The 22,420-nt window shown below is 46.0% G+C and overlaps 1 protein-coding gene across 1 annotated transcript in view; it reads right to left on the bottom strand.

Annotated features, from left to right (window-relative positions):
• Nucleotides 1-22,420, bottom strand: part of LOC309564278 (uncharacterized protein) — a gene marked incomplete at its 5' end in the record, with an annotated part of 170,258 nt that overhangs the window by 76,254 nt on the left and 71,584 nt on the right. Inside the window, 2 exons of the mRNA XM_082268899.1 lie at nucleotides 8,484-8,558; nucleotides 11,996-12,037. Of these exons, the coding sequence (XP_082125025.1) occupies nucleotides 8,484-8,558; nucleotides 11,996-12,037 (117 nt within the window). The remainder of the gene's footprint in view (nucleotides 1-8,483; nucleotides 8,559-11,995; nucleotides 12,038-22,420) is intronic.

Here is a 22,420-nt window from a genome sequence, read left to right as displayed (position 1 = left end):
TAATGCTATTTGTCTGCTATCAGTTGCTAAGGGTAACCAAGGGAAATACAGAAAGTGTAATTCTCAGCAGTCCTCTAGGGGGCAGTGCTACATTGGGATGTCTGCCTCTTCCAGAAGCACATTTGTGAGGTCTGATGTGGACGAGAAGGCTTGGCTTGCAGTCTCCAATTCATCCAAGTTTCTAATTCATCCCAAAGGTGTTCTAACGGGTTGAGGCCAGGATTTTGTGCAGGCCAGTCAAGTTCCTCCACTCCAAACTTGCTCATCCATGTCTTTATGGACCTTGCTTTGTGCACTGGTGCGCAGTCATGTTTGAACAGGAAGGGGTCATCCCCAAAGTGTTCCCACAATGTTGGGGACAATTGTCCAAAATGTCTTGGCATGCTGGCGTCTTAAGAGTTCCCTTCACTGGAACTAAGGGGCCAAGCCCAACCCCTGAAAAGCAACCTTACACCATAATGATTTTGGACAAGTGCACAAAGCAAGGTCCATAAAAACATGGATGAGCAAGTTTGGGGTGGAGGAACTTGAGTGACCTGCGCAGAGTCCAGACCTGAACCCGACAGAACACCTTTGGGAGGAATTAGAGCAGAGACTGCGAGCCAGGCCTTCTCATCCAACATCAGTGCCTGACCTCACAAATGCGCTTCTGGAAAAATGGTCAAACATTTCCATATTTGGTAATATAGTGTAGGTCATATAGTGTTTATATACCTACCAATACATATTGGCAACATATTTGCATAACTCCTTCCATGAGCCAGCCCCTGCTTCCATCAGGGCTGAAGGTTTTGAGAGGAGTACTAAGGGGAAGGCGCTGTGATGTTTTCAAGAAGCATGTGTACAGCACCCTGTTAGCCCCTCCCACCAGCTATGATCTGTCTGCATTGTATAGAGAAGTAAAGAGACCCTGTTTTTACATTTCTTTGTCAAAAGGAAAGTATTCAATAAAAAGGAAAGGGTTTCATTGGAAAAAGTCTATCAGTATATTGATGGGTGGGGATGGGGTGCAAAAAGTAGACAGAGATGCATTGACAGCTTTGAGAAGACAGGTGCAGGCCAGTCAAGTTCCTCCACCCCAAACTCACTCATTTTGGACAATTTCATGCTTCTAACTTTGTAGGAACAGTTTGCGGATGGCCCCTTCCTGTTCCAACATGACTGAGCACCAGTGCACAAAGCAAGGTCCATAAAGACATGGATCAGCCAGTTTGGGGTGGAGGAAACTTGACTGGCCTGCACAGAGTCCTTCTTGCCCAACATCAGTGCCTGACCTCACAAATGCGCTTCTGGAAGAATGGTCAAACATTCCCATATTTCAGGGGTGGTGAACCTTTTTGGCTGAGAGAGCCATGAACACCACATATTTTCAAATGTAATTCCGTGAGAGCCATACACTATATTTCAGGGGTCGGGAACCTTTATTTAATATTCATATTCATGGGTAAAACAGTTCACACAATAGGTTTGAAACTAAATACAAGTGTAGCACCCTAAAGGTAGGTGCTAGGTAAAGGTATAGTGGGCCTTGTCTGCCTAACAGCAGGGCTGTGATTTATTAGTTAGGGTGTCATGGTTTCCAGGTGTGCCTGCTGAAGGGGGAGTCGCCCCACTTTCTCATGTGAGAGGCTTCTCACAGGGCGGTGGAGGAAACCCAATCAGGGGACACATCCAGCCTTGTAACTACCCCAGAAGCCAGATTGTGCTGCAAAGGATTCTGGGAGTGGGTATAAGTTTGGGGGTGGCGCATGACACAATGTCTTTGGCGGGAGCAGAGTCCCAGGAGGGAGAGAACGGCTGTCTCCCCTCCTGTCTGAGGCGGAGGATCTCGGGGGGGTTCCTGAAGATCCAGAGAGTGCTGAGCTAAGCTGAGGGGATCCGGTGTGTCGAGAACCTGCGGAGAGTCAGAGGGGTCCAGTCCCAGGAAAGCCTACACAGGTCGTGAGTACTGAGGATTGCCCCTGGGGGTCTGCCTGAAGTTAGAGGGGACCACTCCGGAAGAGGTTCGGGGATCTAGTGCCAGCTAGTGGTGAAAGGGGGTACCTAGATTGAGGACCCTGAAGTGACAGAGGGGGTACATAGTCAGTGGACCATGAAGAGCTTAAAGTGTAAAGGGGGCACCTGCGGTTTGAAGTGCTAGTGCACAGTGTGAAGTGTGCCAGTTGAGAGTTGCAGCAGTACAGAAACTTACAAGGAGTTTTCTCAGCCAGTGCAGTGCTGGAGGGAGCCATTCAGTGACTTTGAGCTATAGCAGTGTTACAAGTCAAGCAGTTCTACAGTACTGGATCTTCTGGACTAAAGTCGAGGATCCAGCACAGTTTTCAGTAATACCCAGTGTTCAAGCGTCAGGAAGCGTTGGCTAGCGTTGGCTGGCGTCAAGACAGCACTAATAGGCATTTTTGCCAGAAAAGTACCACAATTGTATTTAGTTGAGCCTAAAGGAGTATCCCAGTCATTCCCTTCTCCCATCCCCTTAAATACAATAAAACAAAAAACAAAGATGCCAGAGTTGTCAAGGTCTAAGTGCTCACACCCAGGGCCGCAGCTCACAAGGGCTGGAGGGGTAACCGGTACCGATGGCAGACCCACATCAGGCCGTAGGCCTGGAAAACCTGCTACACAAGTAAATGTGTGCATTTTATGTAAGACCAACACTTTTAACCACTTAAGCCCTGGAAGATTTTACCCGCTTCCTGACCAGGGGGTATTTTGCGATTCGGCACTGCGTGACTTTAACGGACAATTGAGCGGTCGTGCGACGCTGTACCTAAACGATTTTGACATCCTTTTTTTCCCACAAACAGAGCTTTCTTATGGTATTTGATCACCTGTGCGATTTTTTGATCATGCGCTATAAACAAAAAAAGAGCATCAATTTTGCAAAAATAACAATATTTTTCACATTTTTTTATATAAAAATTCCCCAAAAAAAATGTAAAAATCTAAATTTTTTAACATTTTCGGCCAATTTGTTTTATGCTACATATGTTTGGTAAAAAAAAAAAATCGCAAAAAGCGTATTTTGATTGGTTTGCGCAAAAGTTATCACGTTTACTAATAAAGGGAAAGATTTTTGTTGTTTTTTTTTTTAACGCATAATGGCGACGATCTGCGTTTTTTTTTGCGGGACTGCGACATTCCGGCGGACAGATCGGACCCTTGACTGACATTTTTGACACTTTTGGGGCTACCAGTGACATTTCTACAGTAATCAGTGCTATACATATGCACTGTTACTGTAAAATGACACTGGTAGTGAAGGGGTTAACTTTTTTTGAGAGGGAGGGGTAGTGTGTGTCCCTAGGGGCGTGATTCTAACTGTGATTGGCTGTGGCTTGAGCTGTAGGAACAGTGATTAAAGGTCCTACATAGTAGAACCGTATGATCACCATTCCTACACAGGGGAGAATGACAGGCGGCTTGTTTACATCAGCCGCCTGCCTTTCTCCCTCTCCACCCGACGATCGCGAGTGACCGGCGGACATCGGGTCCACCGGTCACACGCGCGGAAGGGGTCCGTGACCGCGCGGGAGCGCGTCTCCGGCGGCGCACGCTCGCTCCCCAGAGCCTCACAGGCTAGTGACGTACCCATACGTCACTTTGCCTGTGAGGGGCTGACCACCGCAGTATATGTACTTGCGGCGGTCGGCAAGTGGTTAAAGTACAATAAGGCTCTGAATTATTTTTAATGCCGTTGTTATGCTGTTGCTAACCAGTGATGAATAAAGTACTTGGTTAATGCGACTTCTGGTGCTGCATGGTTTTACTGATGGCTTTGTAGTCTGGTTGATACGTGGTGAGGTTAAGCTTCATGCAGGCGTTGAGACTTCCATCCATTAAACCTGATCATAGGTTGGTCTTAATGTTCTTTAGATGTTAGAAAGACTGCTCACATACATACTTAGAGCCAAACATTGTCAGCATACCTGCCAACTGTCCCGTTTTTCCCGGGACAATCCCAGCAAATAGGAGCCTGTCCCGGATAATATACACTGTCCCATTTCGTGCCACACAGTGTCGCTCTCACCCCAGCTAGGTGTTGTAGTTCTGGCAGCAGGTTGTCTCTCTCTCTCTGTGTCCACTCACTATTCCCGTCTGTCGCAAATTTAACGTGTCACCAGAGGCAGGGTGTCAGCATGGTGCACTTTCCAAAATCCGCCAGCAGGGGGAGGCAGAGCACCTTCCGACAAGCTGGAGGCCTCACACTCCATTAATTACTACTATTAATAATGTTTTTTTATAGATATAATTTCTACACCTGTTAATTGATACATATATATAGTTTTCTAGCTCTAGATAAATGTGTGTACATATCCGTGTATGTATATATATAAATATACATATATATATATATATATATATTGCTAAAAAAAATGAAAACAGACCTCAATCCTCAATGGGAAAAATCTCGTGCTGGATATCTATACTGGTACAGACTTGGTATGTGTTAGGATAATATGGACTGGGTAATGTGTTAGGATCTACAGTATACTGTTATGGACTATACTGGTATGGACTCTGTAATGTGTTAGGAAGGTATGGACTGGGTAATGTGTTAGGATCTATACTGGTGTGAACTGGGTAATGTGTTAGGATCTATACTGGTATGGACTCGGTAATGTGTTAGGATGCTATGGACTGGGTAATGTGTTAGGATCTACACTGGTATGGACTGGGTAATGTGTTAGGATCTATACTGGTATGGACTGGGTAATGTGTTAGGATCTATACTGGTATGGACTGGGTAATGTGTAGGATGGTATGGACTGGGTAATGTGTTAGGATCTATACTGGTGAGGACTGGGTAATGTGTTAGGATCTATACTGGTATGGACTGGGTAATGTGTAGGATGGTATCAGAAATTATCACCCTACAGAGGGCTGAATTCAAAGACAGGTGAATAAAGTGTGAAATGTGCTCAGGTGTGACCATACAAAAAATGGAATATGTAAATATAAATAAAGTGCAAGGTGTAAATAAGTACAATAAAACCTAATTATACCAGATAGTATAATCAAACTTATTTACACTTTGCACTTTATTTATAGTTACATATTACATTTTTTGTACGGTCACACCTGAGCACATTTCACACTTTAGAATTGCAGGGAATTGTGAAGAGAATTTTAAACTTTAGGCAGAAGTAGTGCAGCTGAATGGGAGAATTATTCCAACTCTGCTACTTTGGCTTCAAGTTTTCAATTCCCTTTTCAATTTCCTGTAATTCTCTCTTTATGAAGTAGAGTAGACCCTATAATCTGATAAGTAGGCGGAGATTAATTATGTGGAGTGGGCGGAGCTTCGGGGAAGTGGTGTGGTAAGTAATTGATAGCTACGCTGCAAAATGTCCCTGGAATTTTTTTTCAAATGTTGGCAACTATGTTGTCAGTACAGCAATACACACACGCTGCAGTGTGTGGTATGTGACGGGAAGCGCGTACCAAGTTTTGACAATCAGCTGATCTGCGGGTTGAAGTTTTTTCATTTCTCCCCACTTGTGTTTGCTCGCCAACTCTGCTTGCTGTTGTGCAAGTCTTTCCAAATCTTCATTCAGTGACTTGAACTTATTCACCCACATGTCTGAGGCCTTCAGGTCAGCAGCTTGTAGCTCAAAATCTCTGATGGAGACACCGGCGATGTAACTCAGGTCGGTGCTGTCCACTGCACACTCGTGTGGATGGGTGATGAACTTAAAAAGACGAGTGCGCTCACAAAATTCTCCAAAGCACGCTTTGAATGACTACAGGAGATTAGTTGTTAAGCCCCCTAGATGCTTAAGATCAAGATTTTGAGCAGGGTCACTTGCATCTTTAAAGTCTTGCAGTTTTTCAAAGTGTAGTAAACGACCTGTTTCAATGTTGACAATGAAGAGTTCTAGCTTGTATTCAAATGCAAACACTGCTTGTTGAAGGGATAAGACTGTATTTCCAACGCCTTGCATTTTCACATTGAACTGGTTCAGATGTTCAGTCATGTCCACGAGATAGTAGAACTTCAGGAGCCACTCAGTGTTAGCTAACTCAGGATGCTTGACGTTTTTCTTTTCAAGAAAAGTCCAGATTTCGCTCAGACAAGCCGCGAAACGGCTGAGCGCCTTCCCTCTTGACAACTAGCGCACATTGCTGTGCAGAAGCAGACCAGGATAATTATTTCCAACTTCATCTAGCAGTGTTTTAAACTGGCGATCATTTAAAGCTCGGGCAACAATAAAGTTGACCACCTGAATGACCAGCGACATCACCTCACCAAGCTGCTCGCCACACATCTGAGCACAAAGCGGCTCCTGATGTAGGATGCAGTGAAAACTTAGGATGGGTCTCTTGTCATGTTCACGAAGAAGCGCTATGAATCCACTGTTTTTACCCACCATGCACGGAGCACCATCAGGACACACTGAAATAAGTTTATCCATCAGTAGATTTTTTTCTTTAGCAAACTCAGTGAAAGACTTGAATAAATTCTCCCCTCTTGTTGTCCCTTTCATAGGCAAAAGAGCAAGACTTTCCTCACATAGTGTGTCACCGACAACATACCTTGGAATCACGCTGAACTGGGATAAATGGCTTACGTCTGTTGACTCATCCAAAGAGAGAGAAAAGAATGGTGCTGCATTTATGTCCTTCACTTGTGTTGCCTCAATTTGATTTGCCATCATGATGGTACGATCGTGAACAGTTCTTGCTGAAAGAGGCATATCTTTTATTCGTTTGATTATTTTGTCTTTATCTCAAAAGTCCTCAAAAAGTTCATTGGCAACATCAAGCATGAATGTTTTGCAATACTCCCCATCTATGAATGGCTTTCCGTTTCTCACAATTGCTAAAGCACCAGCAAAGCTAGCTGAATTCCAGTCACCTTGTTGGGTCCAAACACGGAGTTACTGCTGACTAGCTTGCACTCTGCACAGTAGCTCTTGACATGCTTTCTTCCTGCTGTCCCTTGCAGGATATTTCAATGCAAATGTAGTATGGAGTGTGTCGAAGTGGCGCTTTATATTTTATCATTGCATATTAGACACACTGACATAACCTGCTCTCTCCACAAAGGCTAATTCCTTTGTCTATTCTTGCTATTCTTTTAGCCATCTTCTTCGATAAAAGGCTTTCTGCAATTCTAGCTGCTAGCTAGAGCGTTATGTAGGTGTTCTCAGTAAAAAAGATTGCAGGTGGTGTAAGCAATAGGCTGTGCCAGTGTGTCTGTCTTGTCATAGAGAAGTGATGCTCTGCAGAATATGAAGTATAGTGCAGAGTATTCCGCAGACTACTGTTCCAGTGGGGGTGGAAGCTGGCTGATTGTAAGCCTCTGGGTTGCTGTTGGAGAGCAGACTATAGGTCGGGCCGAAACAATACAGTGAGTAGATGGAACTTTGTGAAAGTGCCTGGAGTCTGGTCATGAAGAGAGCAGAGCAGGCAGGTATGCAATGAGGCCCGAGTGGTGAAGCGCCTGCAGGCCTGCGAGTGATGGAGGTGAGTATACTGGGTGGGGAAACAAATAAATAAAAAAAAGTTGTTGTGGAGGTATTAAGCATACAGTATAAAAATTGTATAAATGCATGTCCCAGCAAATAAGTTACATTAGGCTGCAAATGATTCAGTATATAAAAAAAAAAAAAATTTACACCCACCTCTTGGGGTTAATAAGGACTGTTTTTCCACCTCCGCTTGTTGTTGGATGTTCACTGGGATGTTATCATAGATCCGCTTGTAATGATTGTACAATGCTACAGCAAGGACCTTCTTTGCAAATGATTGACTCACTATAGGCCCTGAGAAAATGGCGGCCGGCCGCTGAAGGCCTCAGAAGTGGATGTGAGAGGCAGCTCCCGCGGGTCCCCGGGTGTCAGAGGGGAGGGAGATCGTGTCTGTCAGGGCACAGGGAGTGGATGGCAGGTCTCCTTACCAGGCGGTTATTGCCAAGGCCCTCAGATGCATAGCACACGAGCCGACGGTGGTACCGCGAGTAGACCGCGGGGTCCGTAGCACGGCAATCCAGTCACCCAGAGATGAACTGAGGGTAGCAGTGGGTAGCCCACAAAGTGTACCGTTGATGGGTGCAGAAATCTCCTTGGCACCGGGCACAGCTAAGTGGATGGCACTGGATTGAGTGGTAGACGCGGCGGAGCTATGGGACTACACGTCCAACGCGGCTTACGTCCGGACGCGCCCCCGCTTTATTAAAGATTTGTCTGTGAGCCAGATGCAGCCATCAAAAGAGCCACGTCTGGCTCGCGAGCCATAGGTTCCCGAGCCCTGTTCTACATGGACACATTCTGGCTACACTGCAGTACTTAGAATAATGGTAGAGCTGCATGCTGTCTACTAAAAGCTAAAGCATGAACAGATTGTGCAATGTGCCATTTCCAATCAGCCTAGTCCTAATTATTTAGGTCCAGTAGTTGTAGTTGTTCTCTTATTTAGCACCCCTGAATACCACATGTTTATAAAATCATTATAAACTTATGATGTAAAAAAAAGTTTAATACCTTCAGAGAAAGGTGCAACAGGTAAGGGTTTTATTCGGAAAGATATCCTAGATGTATCTGATCTCCGAAATGGAACTGTAAGGTAGAAATCATAAGAGACACTCAGTTCTTTCACTTTCATAAGTGAGTTATCAAGAATAATTATATCAAAAATATAATTGCTGATTCACTAAAATCGTAAAAAAGAAAGTGAGCACAAAAGACATGAGTTGGTGCCAATAGACGTCAATCAGTTATCACCTTTCATATTATATAATAACTAAACAAGAATTCTAATTGAAAATGAAACTTGCTCCTTCACTCCAAGATGAACTTTCCCTCTCTACCTTGGTTGCTTGGGGCAAACCGAGCCGTGCTCCAAAGATACTTAAGGGAAAGAATTCCTGCGGCACACCAAAGATTCACTGTGGCATACCAATGCTGTCACTATAATACAAGTTTCTTGCACAGATATCCACAGTAGCAGTTCCCACCTAAGGACTGCACCCTCTAATGCATTTCAACCAATTAGACCTAGTTTATTTATTTATTATTTATTTCAGGTAGGTACTTGTATAGCGCTGTCAATTTACGCAGCGCTTTACATATACATTGTACATTCACATCAGTCCCTGCCCTCAAGGAGCTCACAATAAGGTTCCTAACTCACATACATACACAGTTTTATACAGGATCCAATTAACCTACCAGCATGTCTTTGGAGTGTGGGAGGAAACCGGAGTACCCGGAGGAAACCCACGCAGGCACAGGGAGAACATGCAAACTCCAGGCAGGTAGTGTCCTGGTTGGGATTTGAACCAGCGACCCTCTTGCTGCTAGGTGAAAGTGCCAACCACTACACCTCTGTGTAGTTGTAAAGAAACCATAAAGTGGGGTACACACTATAAGAAAATTGGGCGAACGATCGTCCGATTTTCCTCGTTGTTTCACAGCAAATTGGAAACCGATGAACGAAAATTCATATGAAAATTCTCGTATGACAAAGACTTTTTTTTTTTTGTGAACAAAAATGTAATGCTGCGCTATGGTGAATATTGTTAAAATTAACTCAAAAGTGCTGCTGTGCCAAAATCAAAAGGATTTAAATATGTAAGTGAAGAAAACAGCGCAAAATTGATATAATCAATATTGTGGTGATGAGCCACTAAAGATAATATAGAATAGTATCAATAAATTATATAAATGGTGTCAATAAATATAAAACCATTAATGAATCTTATTCCTTAAAACTAAATGATATATATCACCCTGTGTGGTGATTAAATGAAATAGAGTGACCACTCGCAGTGATAATAAAATCCCCGTGCAGATGGTGAAATCAAGTTCATGAATTAAAATAGTCCAGGTGAATAATAAATACCAATCCAAAAAAATGTCCAACAGATATGAGAATAGAAATGCTTCAGCAAGTAGCCAGTGAAGGATGTTCTATCAAGAAAAAAAGTGCTCAAGTGCTGGAAATTGCGCATTAGCATGCTGCCATGGTGAGGTGAATTGGGTGACTCTTCCTCTCCCCCAGGATATCAAACTTACCGCACAATGTGGACCCCCAGACCATATAGTATAAGGGTCAACCAGGCTTAGTCCGGTCAAAGAATCCGGCAGTTATCCTTAAGGCTAGTCTGGGACCTTTAGGGAACTTCTTAGGAACTCAGCATGTTAAGGACCATAGGAAAGAAAAGGTCGCAATAGCGTGATATTGCTTACATCAACGTAAAATTTATTGAAGATAAGGTAAAACACACTCACATTTCCATAAATAAAATCGGGCTCTGTAAGTCAGGCAGGTAAAAAGTCCTAGGACAGTCGCGGTGTGGGATGTGTCCCCCAATGATGGAATGCTGCAATGCTTCCAGTCCAGAGAGGGGGGAGAGTCCTTCACCTTGTGTCACACACTTCACAACCAGAGAAAAGGAGAAACAAGAAGTAAAAGAGGAACTAACACAAAAAAAAAACATTTCCTCCTTTCCCCTCCTGATAACTTCTGTCTTGTTCTAAAACTCTGAACTTCCTAAGAAGTTCCCTAAAGGTCCCAGACTAGCCTTAAGGATAACTGCCGGATTCTTTGACCGGACTAAGCCTGGTTGACCCTTATACTATATGGTCTGGGGGTCCACATTGTCCGGTAAGTTTGATATCCTGGGGGAGAGGAAGAGTCACCCAATTTACCTCACCATGGCAGCATGCTAATGCACAATTTCCAGCACTTGAGCACTTTTTTCTTGATAGAACATCCTTCACTGGCTACTTGCTGAAGCATTTCTATTCTCATATCTGTTGGACATTTTTTTGGATTGTTATTTATTATTCACTTGGACTATTTTAATTCATGAACTTGATTTCACCATCTGCACGGGGATTTTATTATCACTGCGAGTGGTCACTCTATTTCATTTAATCACCACACAGGGTGATATATATCATTTAGTTTTAAGGAATAAGATTCATTAATGGTTTTATATTTATTGGCACCATTTATATAATTTATTGATACTATTCTATATTATCTTAAGTGGCTCATCACCACAATATTGATTATATCAATTTTGCGCTTTTTTTTTTTGTTGTTTATTGTTTCTGATCATGCACAGTCTTTCTTTTCTGATTTTTCTTGTACAAAAATCGTATGAAAACGGTACACAATAAACAAAAATCGTTTGTCCCCCCCCGCACAAGAAAAATTTTGGAGTTTGTCCCTTCAGGAATTTTCATACTAAAATTCTGAATCGGCTGTGGAAAGTTGTGTACACACTATACAAAAATCGGATGAAAATTATTTGGACGAAAATGTTCGCCCGATTTTCTTACAGTGTGTGCGAGCCTTAAGGCTGCATTCACATGTCAGCTTATAATCGCGGGCAGAACCGCCGCGGTTCCGCCCGCGATTCAGAGATTTATTGCAAATCGCGGGACGCCTAGCGTTGCCCGTTGATTTGCAATAGCCCCCCAAACGCCGAGCGATGTTGCCGCGATTTACGCCCGCCGAATCTCGGCAACATCGCGCAAACAAAATCGCGGGACGCAATACGCTCCAAAGAAGCTCTTGTACTTTTTTGGAGCGTATTGCGTCCCGCGATTTTGTTTGCGCGATGTTGCCGCGATTCGGCGGGCGTAAATCGCGGCAACATCGCTCGGCGATTGGGGGGCTATTGCAAATCAACGGGCAACGCTAGGCGTCCCGCGATTTGCAATAAATCTCCGAATCGCGGGCGGAACCGCGGCGGTTCTGCCCGCGATTATAAGCTGACATGTGAATGCAGCCAAAGAGTCACTTAATTGCCACTTGAATAGGTGTTTAAGAATAATCATACTAAAAATGTAATGGCTGATTCAATAAAATCTGAGAAAAGAAAATGAACACAAAAGGAAGGAGTTATTGCCAATAGCAGTCAATCAGTTTTCACCTTTTGTATTAAAAAAAGTAAACAAGAATTGTGATTGGTAACTGTTTGCAAAAACTTCGCAAATATCACTTTTTTTAAATGAACAGACTTCATTTTATTATTACTTACTGTTTCTGTGAAATTCACATGAAGTTGATGATACAGTTGATTCTGAAACAGAACACAAAAAAAAAAGTTCCATCATGGTAACATGAGTATCATCAGTCCATGTAGACCAAAGATTTCTCGATAATCATCCCAGATTATCTCATTATATTTAGGAAAATATTAAATATTCCCATTTAAGCCATTACTACAAATAAATAAATAAATGAACAAATGGCACTTATTCGTTAGAGTATACAGTATATGTGTCTTATTAAAGTGGAACTTCATTCTCTCAATCAGCATTGACTACTTTAAGTCCTTTTGCCAATTTTAGTATTTTAAATCCGTATGCTAGCATTAGTAAATACATCAGAAAGTATATTATATTTACTTGTTTTAAACCACTTTCATAGGAAAAAGTTACTTACTGGTTTTCTTGCCTAAGCAAATGATGTCATACCTCCCAAGAGTCTTCAGTAGGGGAGGAGGGGCTCTGTCAGCTAAGCACACCCTCCTACCTGTATGACTGAGCTAAGGGCAGATGGATTCCAGGAAGTAAATACTAGATGAATCATCTGTCCTTACTCAAGATGGCCAAAGCCAGAAATGCTAGAGGGTTTTTTCAAAGTGATTTCTCAAAATAAAGCATGGAGACATGGATATGTTTGCTTTGAATATTGAAAATGAATTAAATTGCGTTTTTGGTTTGTGATGCTTAGATCCAGTGTAGTTCTGATTTGCCTTTGCTTTCTTTCCTGTAGACTCAGCAAGAAATGATAGGATATCTTTCCAATGTGAAGGAAATAAGTTCTTAGACATTTATCCCTGGATCATTGGAATATTTCCTTTCTATTCCTGTTCTGCTGGCATCTCAAAATTGTGGGTTTACTAGTAAATCAGCAGAAATATAACCCCTGGCCACTCTAACCGAATCTTAAATCACAGGATTCTATATAGGATCCCAGGTCTCTATGATCATTTCATTAGCCCATCCCCCATATAGTTAAAAAACACCCCCTCGGCTCACACTTAACCCTTTGATCACCACTGTGTTAACCCCTTCCCTGCCAATGTCATTATTACAGTAACAGTGCATATTTTTAGCACTGATTACTGTAGTAATGTCACTGTTCCCCCAAAAGTGTCAAAAATTTCAGTCAGGGGTCTGATCTGTCCGCCGCAATGTCGCAGTCCTGCTAAAAATCGCAGATCGCTGCCATTAATAGTTAAAAACAAATAAATAAATAAATAAAAATGACATAAATCTTTCCCCTAGTTTGTAGACGTGATAATTTTTAAACCAATCAAAATATGCTTATTGGTGACAGGTACTCTGATGGACTGGAGGCAGGTACTCTTATTGGCTGGTGACAGGTACTAGGGTACTCTGAGGGGTTGTGACTGGTACTAGGGTACTCTGAGGGGTTGTGACTGGTACTAGGGTACTCTGAGGGGTTGTGACAGGTACAGGTACTAGGGTACTCTGAGGGGTTGTGACAGGTACAAGGGTAGTCTGAGGGGTTGTGACAGGTACAAGGGTACTCTGAGGGGTTGTGACAGGTACTAGGGTACTCTAAAGGGGTTGTGACAGGTACAGGTACTAGGGTACTCTGAGGGGTTGTGACAGGTACAGGTACTAGGGTACTCTGAGGGGTTGTGACAGGTACAAGGGTAGTCTGAGGGGTTGTGACAGGTACAAGGGTACTCTGAGGGGTTCTGACAGGTACTCGGATACTCTGATCTGCTGGTGACAGGTACTCTTTATTAATGGTAAATCAGTGTGTTTTTACTTTGAGCTGTGGGCAGTAACTAGCTGTTACCGCAATCTCCTCCTCACACAGGATCGGTGTGTAAGAAAGAGGACACGGTAACAGCTAGATACCGTGGCTTGTTTACATTCTGTTACCACCTGTAATTGGACATATCTGGTCATGTAGTAAAGAGCCAATTTCATTGGCTCTTTTCCCTGATCGGGGATGGGCTGTGTCAGAGTGACACTCTCCATCCCCCATCGCCGCTGTGCATGTGGCCAGCTGTGATTGGATACAGCTGGTCACGTGGAAAAGAGTCCGTTTTATTGGCTCTTTACACTGATAGGAATGGGCTGTGTCTCGAGGGACATGCCTCAATCCTGATTGCCATGCTGTGTGCCCCCAGGGGCACGCGAGAGCAGCAAAAGCGGGCAGACGTTATATGACACCCACCCGGAGGGAGAAAGTGTTCCTGCCGGTGTCATTTTACAATGCGCTGGTATGGAACTGGTTAAAGAAGAACTTCAGTCCCTTTTTTATAATTAAAAGCCAGCAGCTATAAATACTGTAGATTTTGATGTGTAACAAAAGAACACTTACTAGCCCAGAAGTCTAATGCTAGCTCCACCCAGGCCAGTTCTTCACCGGTCTTCAGATCCCTGGTGCCACTATCCTGGCTGTGAGAAGCCAACTGTGACTTCCTGCTGTATTACAGCTGGCTCCCTACTGCGCATGCATGAAACACACTGCACTTTCAGACTGGTTCTGCAGGCTCCTGGGACATGTGACATGCCCCAGGAGTTTGCGCCTGGGGAGGGGGAGCAAACTTATGCAATTTTCGCCTAGGCAAGTAATGCGAAAGTGGGAGCAGGTACCTGTCAGAAAAGGTCAGATAAAATCAAAGAAATTTCCAAGCTCAACTTACCAACTAGCCTTCGACCAACCAAATTGACCTGTCTAACAGTATACGTAAAAACAAGGCTTTAGTCTGCACACATTTGCAAATACATGCGTAAGCTACAGGCCCCGTCAAGGCACCCCATTTTCTGTAGTCCTAACTGCTAAGACTCTCAACAGTGGAAGCCCATTCAGTTTGATAGATAGAGGGCAGATGAGCCAGAGGAAGCCCACCCCTCCTTAACCACTTGCCTACCTGGCACTTAAACCCCTTCCTGCCCAGGCCAAATTTCAGCTTTCAGCGCTGACGCACTTTGAATGACAGTTGCGCAGTCATGCAACACTGTACCCAAATAACATTTTTATCATTTTTTTTCAAACAAATAGATAAATATATTTAATCACTACTGGGGTTTTCATTTTTTGCTGAACAAACAAAAAAAGACCGAAAATTTTGAAAAAAAAAAACAACAAAGTTTGTTATAAAGTTTTGCAAACAGGTAGTTTGTCTTTTTCATTGATGTTCATTGATGTGCGCTCATGAGGCAGCACTAATGGGCATTGATAGGCTGCTCTGATGGGCACTGATAGGCTGCACTGATGGGCACTGATAAGGTGGCACTGATGGGCACTGATAAGGCAGCACTGGTGGGAACTGATAGGTGGCACTGGTGGGTGGCACTGGTGGGTGGTACTGATGGGCACTGATGGATGGCACTGAAGGGCACTAGTAGGTGGCACTGAAGGGCACTGATAGGTGGCACTGATAGGTGGCACTCATGGGCAATGATGGGCACTCATAGGTGGCACTAATGGGTGGCACTGATGGGCAATGATAGGCACTGGTAGGTGACACTGATAGGCAGCACTGATGATGGGGCACTGATTGGCACTGATAGGTGGCACTGGTGGGTATTGATAGGTGGCACTGGTGGGCACTGATAGGTGGCACTGGTAGGTGGCACTGACCTGCATTGGTGGGTGGCGCTGGTGGCACAGATGATCCTTTCCTCTTCGGGACTAATGTCCCACTAACAGTAGCCAGTGATCAGCTTTTTTTTCTCCTCACGTTGACAGCGTGAGGAGAAAAACAAAAGCTGATCTCCGGCTGCTGTTTACATCACGTGATCAGCTGTCATTGGCTGACAGCTGATCACGGGGTAAGGGGCCAGGATTGGCCAATTACTTAGATCTATGATCAGCCTAGTCTCATGGACTCGCTGATCACAGAGCAAGCCGCGCACGCTCCGCAGGGAGCATGCAGGCAGCTCATGCACGGGAGGACGTACATGGATGCCCTCCCGGCAATTAAGGTCCACGTTGTAGCCGTCTTTCGGCTATAGCGTGGACAGGAAGTGGTTAAGGATACAGGGACACACTGAACACCCAGCACATAGCACTATGGCAGCAAAGGTGTCAGCGTGTTACCTGACCAATATATTAACAATACAAACAAATGGTCCCCTGCCTTTGCAGCAAGGAGCACTGGAAGAGCCATGTATGTCAAATAAAACCAAAGAAATTTCCAAGCTCAATTTACTAACCAGCCTGTGACCAACCGAAGGCCAGTTATAGGTGGGAGCAGTGGCCATTTGTTTGTACCTGTCAGAAAATGTACCTGCTCCCAGAAAAAAGTTCTGACAACACTAAAATCCCTGCATCTATAGACATCCACCCTCTAACACTAACCTACTGTATCTAGCCCTGTAAAGAAGAAAACGGTATACATAACTTTTTTGAAGCCGATCTGGCTCTGCAGAGGACACAGCCGACAAGGGCTGTGAAATGAATGGGAAATGATGTCACTCATAGACTTACTATGGGGCTTCCATGGTCGGATATGTCCTCTGCACCCTCCTCCACAGCGAAGCCACGGCTGACAGCTCAGCGTGGGATCAGGTTGGATCGGCTTCAAAAAAGGTATGTATACTGATTTCTTTTTTACAGGGCTAGATAGGTTAGTGTTAGATCGTGGATGTCTGTAGATGCCGGGATTTTAGTTTTCGGGTGCACTTATCGGTCTGTGTTGATGGGCTTATGTTCCTGTCTGAACTGCTCCTCTCCGCTTACAAGTCAATAGAAACATAAAAGCAGCAGCACTGGAGTACCAGCTTGTCTTTTCCTCTCAGTACAAGGTCCTTTTTTTGTTTTGAGTGCTATGATAGCTTGACTGATAAGGACTTGCTCATTTAGCACTGTAACCAAATTAATTTATATATAATTTTTGAGACCGATACAGCTTGATTTTGGTGTTTAACCACTTCCTGACCACCCGCCGCCTATTTACTGTGGCAGAGTGGCTCTCCTGCACAAACCGAGGTAGATCTACGTCGGTCGCGCATGGGAAGCTAGGGGCGGCACGCTCCTGCCCCCACTCGGCAGCAGGGAAGCCGATGTGTTTGTCAGGCGGCTCTGATTGCCGCCTGACACCTGCGATCGCTCCCCGCTGAGAGAGGACGGGCAACTGTTGTAAAAACAGCTCACCGTTCTTCTCCCTGCAATGACCATAGAGCCCATGTGATCCTTCTATATAGGATCACATGTCTCTATGGTCATTTCAGAAACAACGCCCCCCCCTCCCCCACAGTTAGAATCACTCCCCCAGGCTTACATTTAACCCCTTGATCACCCACAGGGTTAACCCCTTCCCTGTCAGTGTCATTATTACAGTAACAGTGCATATTTTTAGCACTGATTCAGTGCTTTAAGTGGGCCGGTATGCATCGGCACTCAGTACCGCCACTTCCAAATATGGCTCTTGAGCAAACCGCCACCTTTCCCTGTGCCTTAGCGTACCGGTACGCCTATTTCCCACTCCAGAGCCAGACCAGTCACCACCAGTGAGTCCCCCTGGAGTCCCAGGCCAGCAGCAGCGGCAGAGCTGCCGGCCTGTACTGCAATGCACTGGTTGCTATCGCCGCCCAGCGTCTAGCAACCAGTGATGTCATCTGAGGAGGAGGAGAGCGAGGCCCCAGCATACACTGCGGAGACTTCCTCCTCTGTTGCGCGCCGAGTGGAGTGTTGGCTCCACCCACCTCCTCCCTTCAGCTACTCCAGGCCAGCACAGCACAGTGAGTCCCGTGTGTCAGCCTCAGCCTAAAAACGTGAGTAGGAGCAGTTCTGAGACCCTGATGTGGGATGGGATAGGATGGGATGAGGGGGCTCTGTGGGGGCCCTAATTTGAGGGGGGGTGCTCTGTGGGGACCCTGATGTGGGATGGGGGGCTCTGTGGGGACCCTAATGTGAGGAGGGGGGTGCTCTGTGGGGACCCTAATGTGGGATGGGATGGGGGGGCTCTGTGGGGACCCCAATGTGAGGGGGGTGCTCTGTGGGGACCCTGATGTGGGATGGGGGGGCTCTGTGGGGACCCTAATGTGAGGAGGGGGGGGTGCTCTGTGGGGACCCTGATGTGGATGGGATGGGGGGGCTCTGTGGGGACCCTAATGTGAGGAGGGGGATGCTCTGTGGGGACCCTGATGTGGGGTGGGGGGGTGCTCTGTGGGGACCCTGATGTGGGGGGGGGGGGCGTTCTGTGGAGGCCCTGATATAAACATTTTTTATAGGCTATAATATAGTACCGGCACCTCTTTTGGGACACTTAAAGCACTGCACTGATTACTGTAGTAATGTCACTGGTACCCCCAAAAGTTTCAAAAATGTCAGTTAGGGGTCCGATCTGTCCGCTGCAATGTCACAGTCCCGCAAAAAGTCGCAGATCGCCACCATTACTAGTAAGAAAAAATAAATTATAAAAATGACATAAATCTTTCCCCTAGTTTGTAGATGCGATAACTTTTGTGCAAACCAATCAAGATACGCTTATTGCGATTTTTTTACCAAAAATATGTAGCAGAAAACAAATTGGCCTAAAATGTTAAAAAAATAATTTTTGAGAATGTCATATAGCAGAATGTGAAAAATATTGTTTTTTTTTTTTTTCAAAATTGTCGCTCTTTTTTTGTTTATAGCTCAAAAAATAAAAATTGCACAGGTGATCAAATACAACCAAAAGAAAGCTCTATTTGTGGGGGAAAAAAGGAAATTTTTTAGTTTTGAGTGCTATGATAGCTTGACTGATAATGACTTGCTCATTTAGCACTGTACCCAAATGAATTTATATATAATTTTTGAGACCGATACAGCTTTTGGTGTGTAACCACTTCCTGACCACCGCCGCCTATTTACTGCGGCAGGGTGGCTCTCCTGCACAAACCGACGTAGATCTACGTCAGTCGCGCATGGGAAGCTAGGGGCGGCACGCTCCCACCCCCTAGCTTCCCATGCACGACCGACGTAGATCCACGTCGGTTTGTGCAGGAGAGCATCGTACAGCATCGCACGACCGCGAAATTGTCTGTTAAAAGTAACGCAGTGCCTAATCGCAAAATAGGGCCTGGTCATTAAGGGGACAAATCCTTCCGGTCTTAAAGGGGTTAATAACCATTGTCTTACTTTTTTTATTCTTTCATAAACATACCAAATAAAATGTCAGGGCAGTACAAAAAAAATATTTAAAAAAAAAAAAACTGTTTCCTTTCCTTTCTTTCATAAACATATCAAATAAAATGCCAGGACTAGGGTTGAGCGGACACCTAGATGTCCGTGTTCGACGGGTTCGGCCGAACTTTAAAAAAAAGTCCGGGTCCGTGTCCCGGACTTTTACCGAACTTTTCCCGGACACCGAACCCCATTGAAGTCAATGGGGACCCGAACTTTAAGGCACTAAAATGGCTCTAAAACACCAATGGAAAGGGCTAGAGTGCTGCAAATGGCAGCAAAACGTAGTTAAGAGCATGGCAAGTGCTCTGCAAACAAATGTGGATAGGGAAATAACTTAAAACAACAAAAAAAAAACAGAAAAATAAAACAATGTTCTTCATCTCTGAAGGACGAGGCCCATATGGAGTAGGAGGGAGGTTGAGGTGGTGGTGGATGTGGCGGTGTCATAGGCGTGCGCACAGGGTGTGCCTGGTGTACCTGGGCACACCCTAATCACCTAGGGCACATAGCATTATCGCTCTGTTTGCCAGTGAGAAGATGGGAAAGATCTCCCTCGCACCTGCTCTGCTCTTATTTCTCTTTGCCAGCAGGGAGAGTAATGTATCAGGGCCATGTACATGTAGGCAAACACATGCATGTGTATTTCAACTTTGGGGTGCACACCCTAATGCAATAGGCTGCGCACACCTATGGGCGGTGTAGGTGGAAGCGGCGGTGGAGGAGGACCAGGGCCGGATTAAGAGCATCATGGTCTTGGTGCTGAGGATTTTGAAGGGCCTTAAGGGCTGTGCCTTGGCATGCACCCAGAGGAGGAAGGGTGCAGCCATGCATGCCTAATTCAACATGGGATGCTGTCTCTGAAGCCCATAAACACATCCATGCATCGGCAACTGTCCCTCCTTGTCCGGCCTTCGCGCTGTGTGGGGAGGTTCTGAGGGTGCTGCCTGGGGAAGCGAGCATAGAAGCCAGACTTCTGTGTTTACAAGTGACAGAAGAGCGGTCACAGTGAATATGGCCAACCCGGGGCCTATATAAAAGGTAGGGGCCTGCATGGAGCTGAAGCTCCAATAGCCCCTACGTTAATCTGGCCCTGAGGAGGAGGACGAGGTAGCCAACACTGCTTCTTTTCACAAATTTTAAATGAGGGTACACCCCAAAAGAGTGAGAAAGAGCAAAAATGGAACAATGGCTGGGTAAGGTCGGTATCCATTGCTATTCTGCACAAGGTACGGAAAAGTCCCGTGGGATCCATGCCTGGTTCATTTTAATGAACGTGAGCTTGTCCACATTGTCTCTGGACAGGCGGCTGCGCTTGTCTGTTATAACACCCCCAGCCGTGCTAAATACCCGTTCAGATAATACACTGGCTGCAGGGCACGCCAGCACCTCCAAGGCGTAAAGGGCAAGCTCAGGCCATGTGCCCAATTTGGAGACCCAGAAGTTGAAGGGGGCAGACCCCTCATTCACTACATGTAGGCGTGTGCACACATACTGCTCCACCATGTTGGTAAAATGCTGCCTCCTGCTAAGACGTTCCATCTGAGCTGCTGGTGCTGCTGTTGTGGCGTGCTGACAAAGCTTTTCCACATTTCGGCCATGCTAACCCTGCCTTCTGAGGTGCTGGCGGTGCCCTGGTTGAGTTGGCGACCTCCTCCTCCTCCTCCTCTGCCTTGTGCTTCCACTGTGGCCCCGCTGTCAGATGGGAATGCCAGCAGCATCGCGTCTACCAGCGTGTGCTTGTACTCGCGCATCTTGCGATCGCGCTCCAGTGAGTGAATTAAGGACGGTACGTTGTCCTTGTAAGGGGGATCCAGCAGCGTGGCCACCCAGTAATCAGCACAAGTTAGAATGTGGGCAACTCGGCGGTCGTTGTGGAGACACTGCAGCATGTAATCGCTCATGTGTGCCAGGCTGCCCAGAGGCGACGAAAGGCTGTCCTCTGTGGGAGGTGTATCGTCCGTGTCCTCTGTATCCCCCCAGCCACGCACCAGTGATGGCCATGAGCTGGCCTGGGTGCCACCCTGCTGTGAACATGGTTCCATCTCCTCCTCCAGCTCCTCCTCCTCCTCATCCTCCTCCAGAACTGTGCCCCTGCTGGACAATTGTGTCCCTGGCGTTTGTGTGTGCAGGAACCCACCCTCGGAGCCCCTTGCGAATGACTGCCCTGAAAGCCTTGGAAATGTTACCTCTTCATCCTCCTCTTCCTCCTCATCCTGTGCCACATCCTCTTCCATCATCGCCCGAATTGTTTTTTCAAGGAGGCATAGAAGTGGGATAGTTAAGCTGAGAACGGCGTCATTGCCACTGGCCATGTTGGTGGAGTACTCAAAACAGCGCAACAAGGCACACAGGTCTCACATGGAGGCCCAGTTATTGGTGGTGAAGTGGTGCTGTTCCGCAGAGCGACTCACGTGTGCGTGCTGCAGCTGAAACTCCACTATGGCCTGCTGCTGCTCGCACAGTCTTTCCAGCATGTGCAAGGTGGAGTTCCACCTTGTGGGCACGTCACATATGAGGCGGTGAGCGGGAAGGCCGAAGTTACGCTGCAGCGCTGCCAGGCGAGCAGCAGCAGGGTGAAAACGCCGAAAGTGCGCACAAACGGCCCGCACTTTCTGCAGCAGCTCTGACATATCGGGGTAGTTTTTAAGGAACCTCTGCACCACCAAATTCAGCACATGCGCCAGGCAAGGGATGTGCGTCAAACCGGCTAGGCCCAGAGCTGCTATGAGATTTCTCCCGTTATCGCACACCACCAGGCCGGGCTTGAGGCTCGCTGGCAGCAACCACTCATTTGTCTGCTGTTCCATGCTCCTCCACAACTCCTGCGCGGTGTGTGGTTTGTCCCCCAAACAGGCAAGTTGTAAAACTGCCTGCTGTCGTTTACCCCTGGCCGTGCTGAAGTTGGTGGTGAAGGTGTTACGCTGTCCGGATGAGGAGGCGGTAGAGGATGAGGAAGCGGAGTAGGAGGAGTTAGGAACAGGAGGCAAACTGAAGCGCCCTGCAATCCTCGGTGGTGGAAGGACATGCGCCAAATTGCTATCCGCCTCAGGCCCATCCGCCACTGCATTTACCCAGTGTGCCGTTAGGGAGATATAACGCCCCTGACCGTGCTTACTGGTCCACGTATCGGTAGTTAGGTGGACCTTGGCACAGATGGCGTTGCGCAGTGCACACCTGATTTTTTCCCCCACTTGGTTGTGCAGGGAAGGGATGGCTTGCCTGGAAAAGTAGTGGCGGCTGGGCACGACGTACTGTGGGACAGCCACCGACATAAGGTTTTTAAAACTGTGCGTCTCCA

This window comes from Pelophylax lessonae, assembly GCF_965119305.1.
Source record: "Pelophylax lessonae genome assembly, chromosome: 9".
Classification (NCBI taxonomy): Eukaryota; Metazoa; Chordata; class Amphibia; order Anura; family Ranidae; genus Pelophylax; species Pelophylax lessonae.
This window is presented reverse-complemented; position numbering and strand designations above follow the sequence as displayed.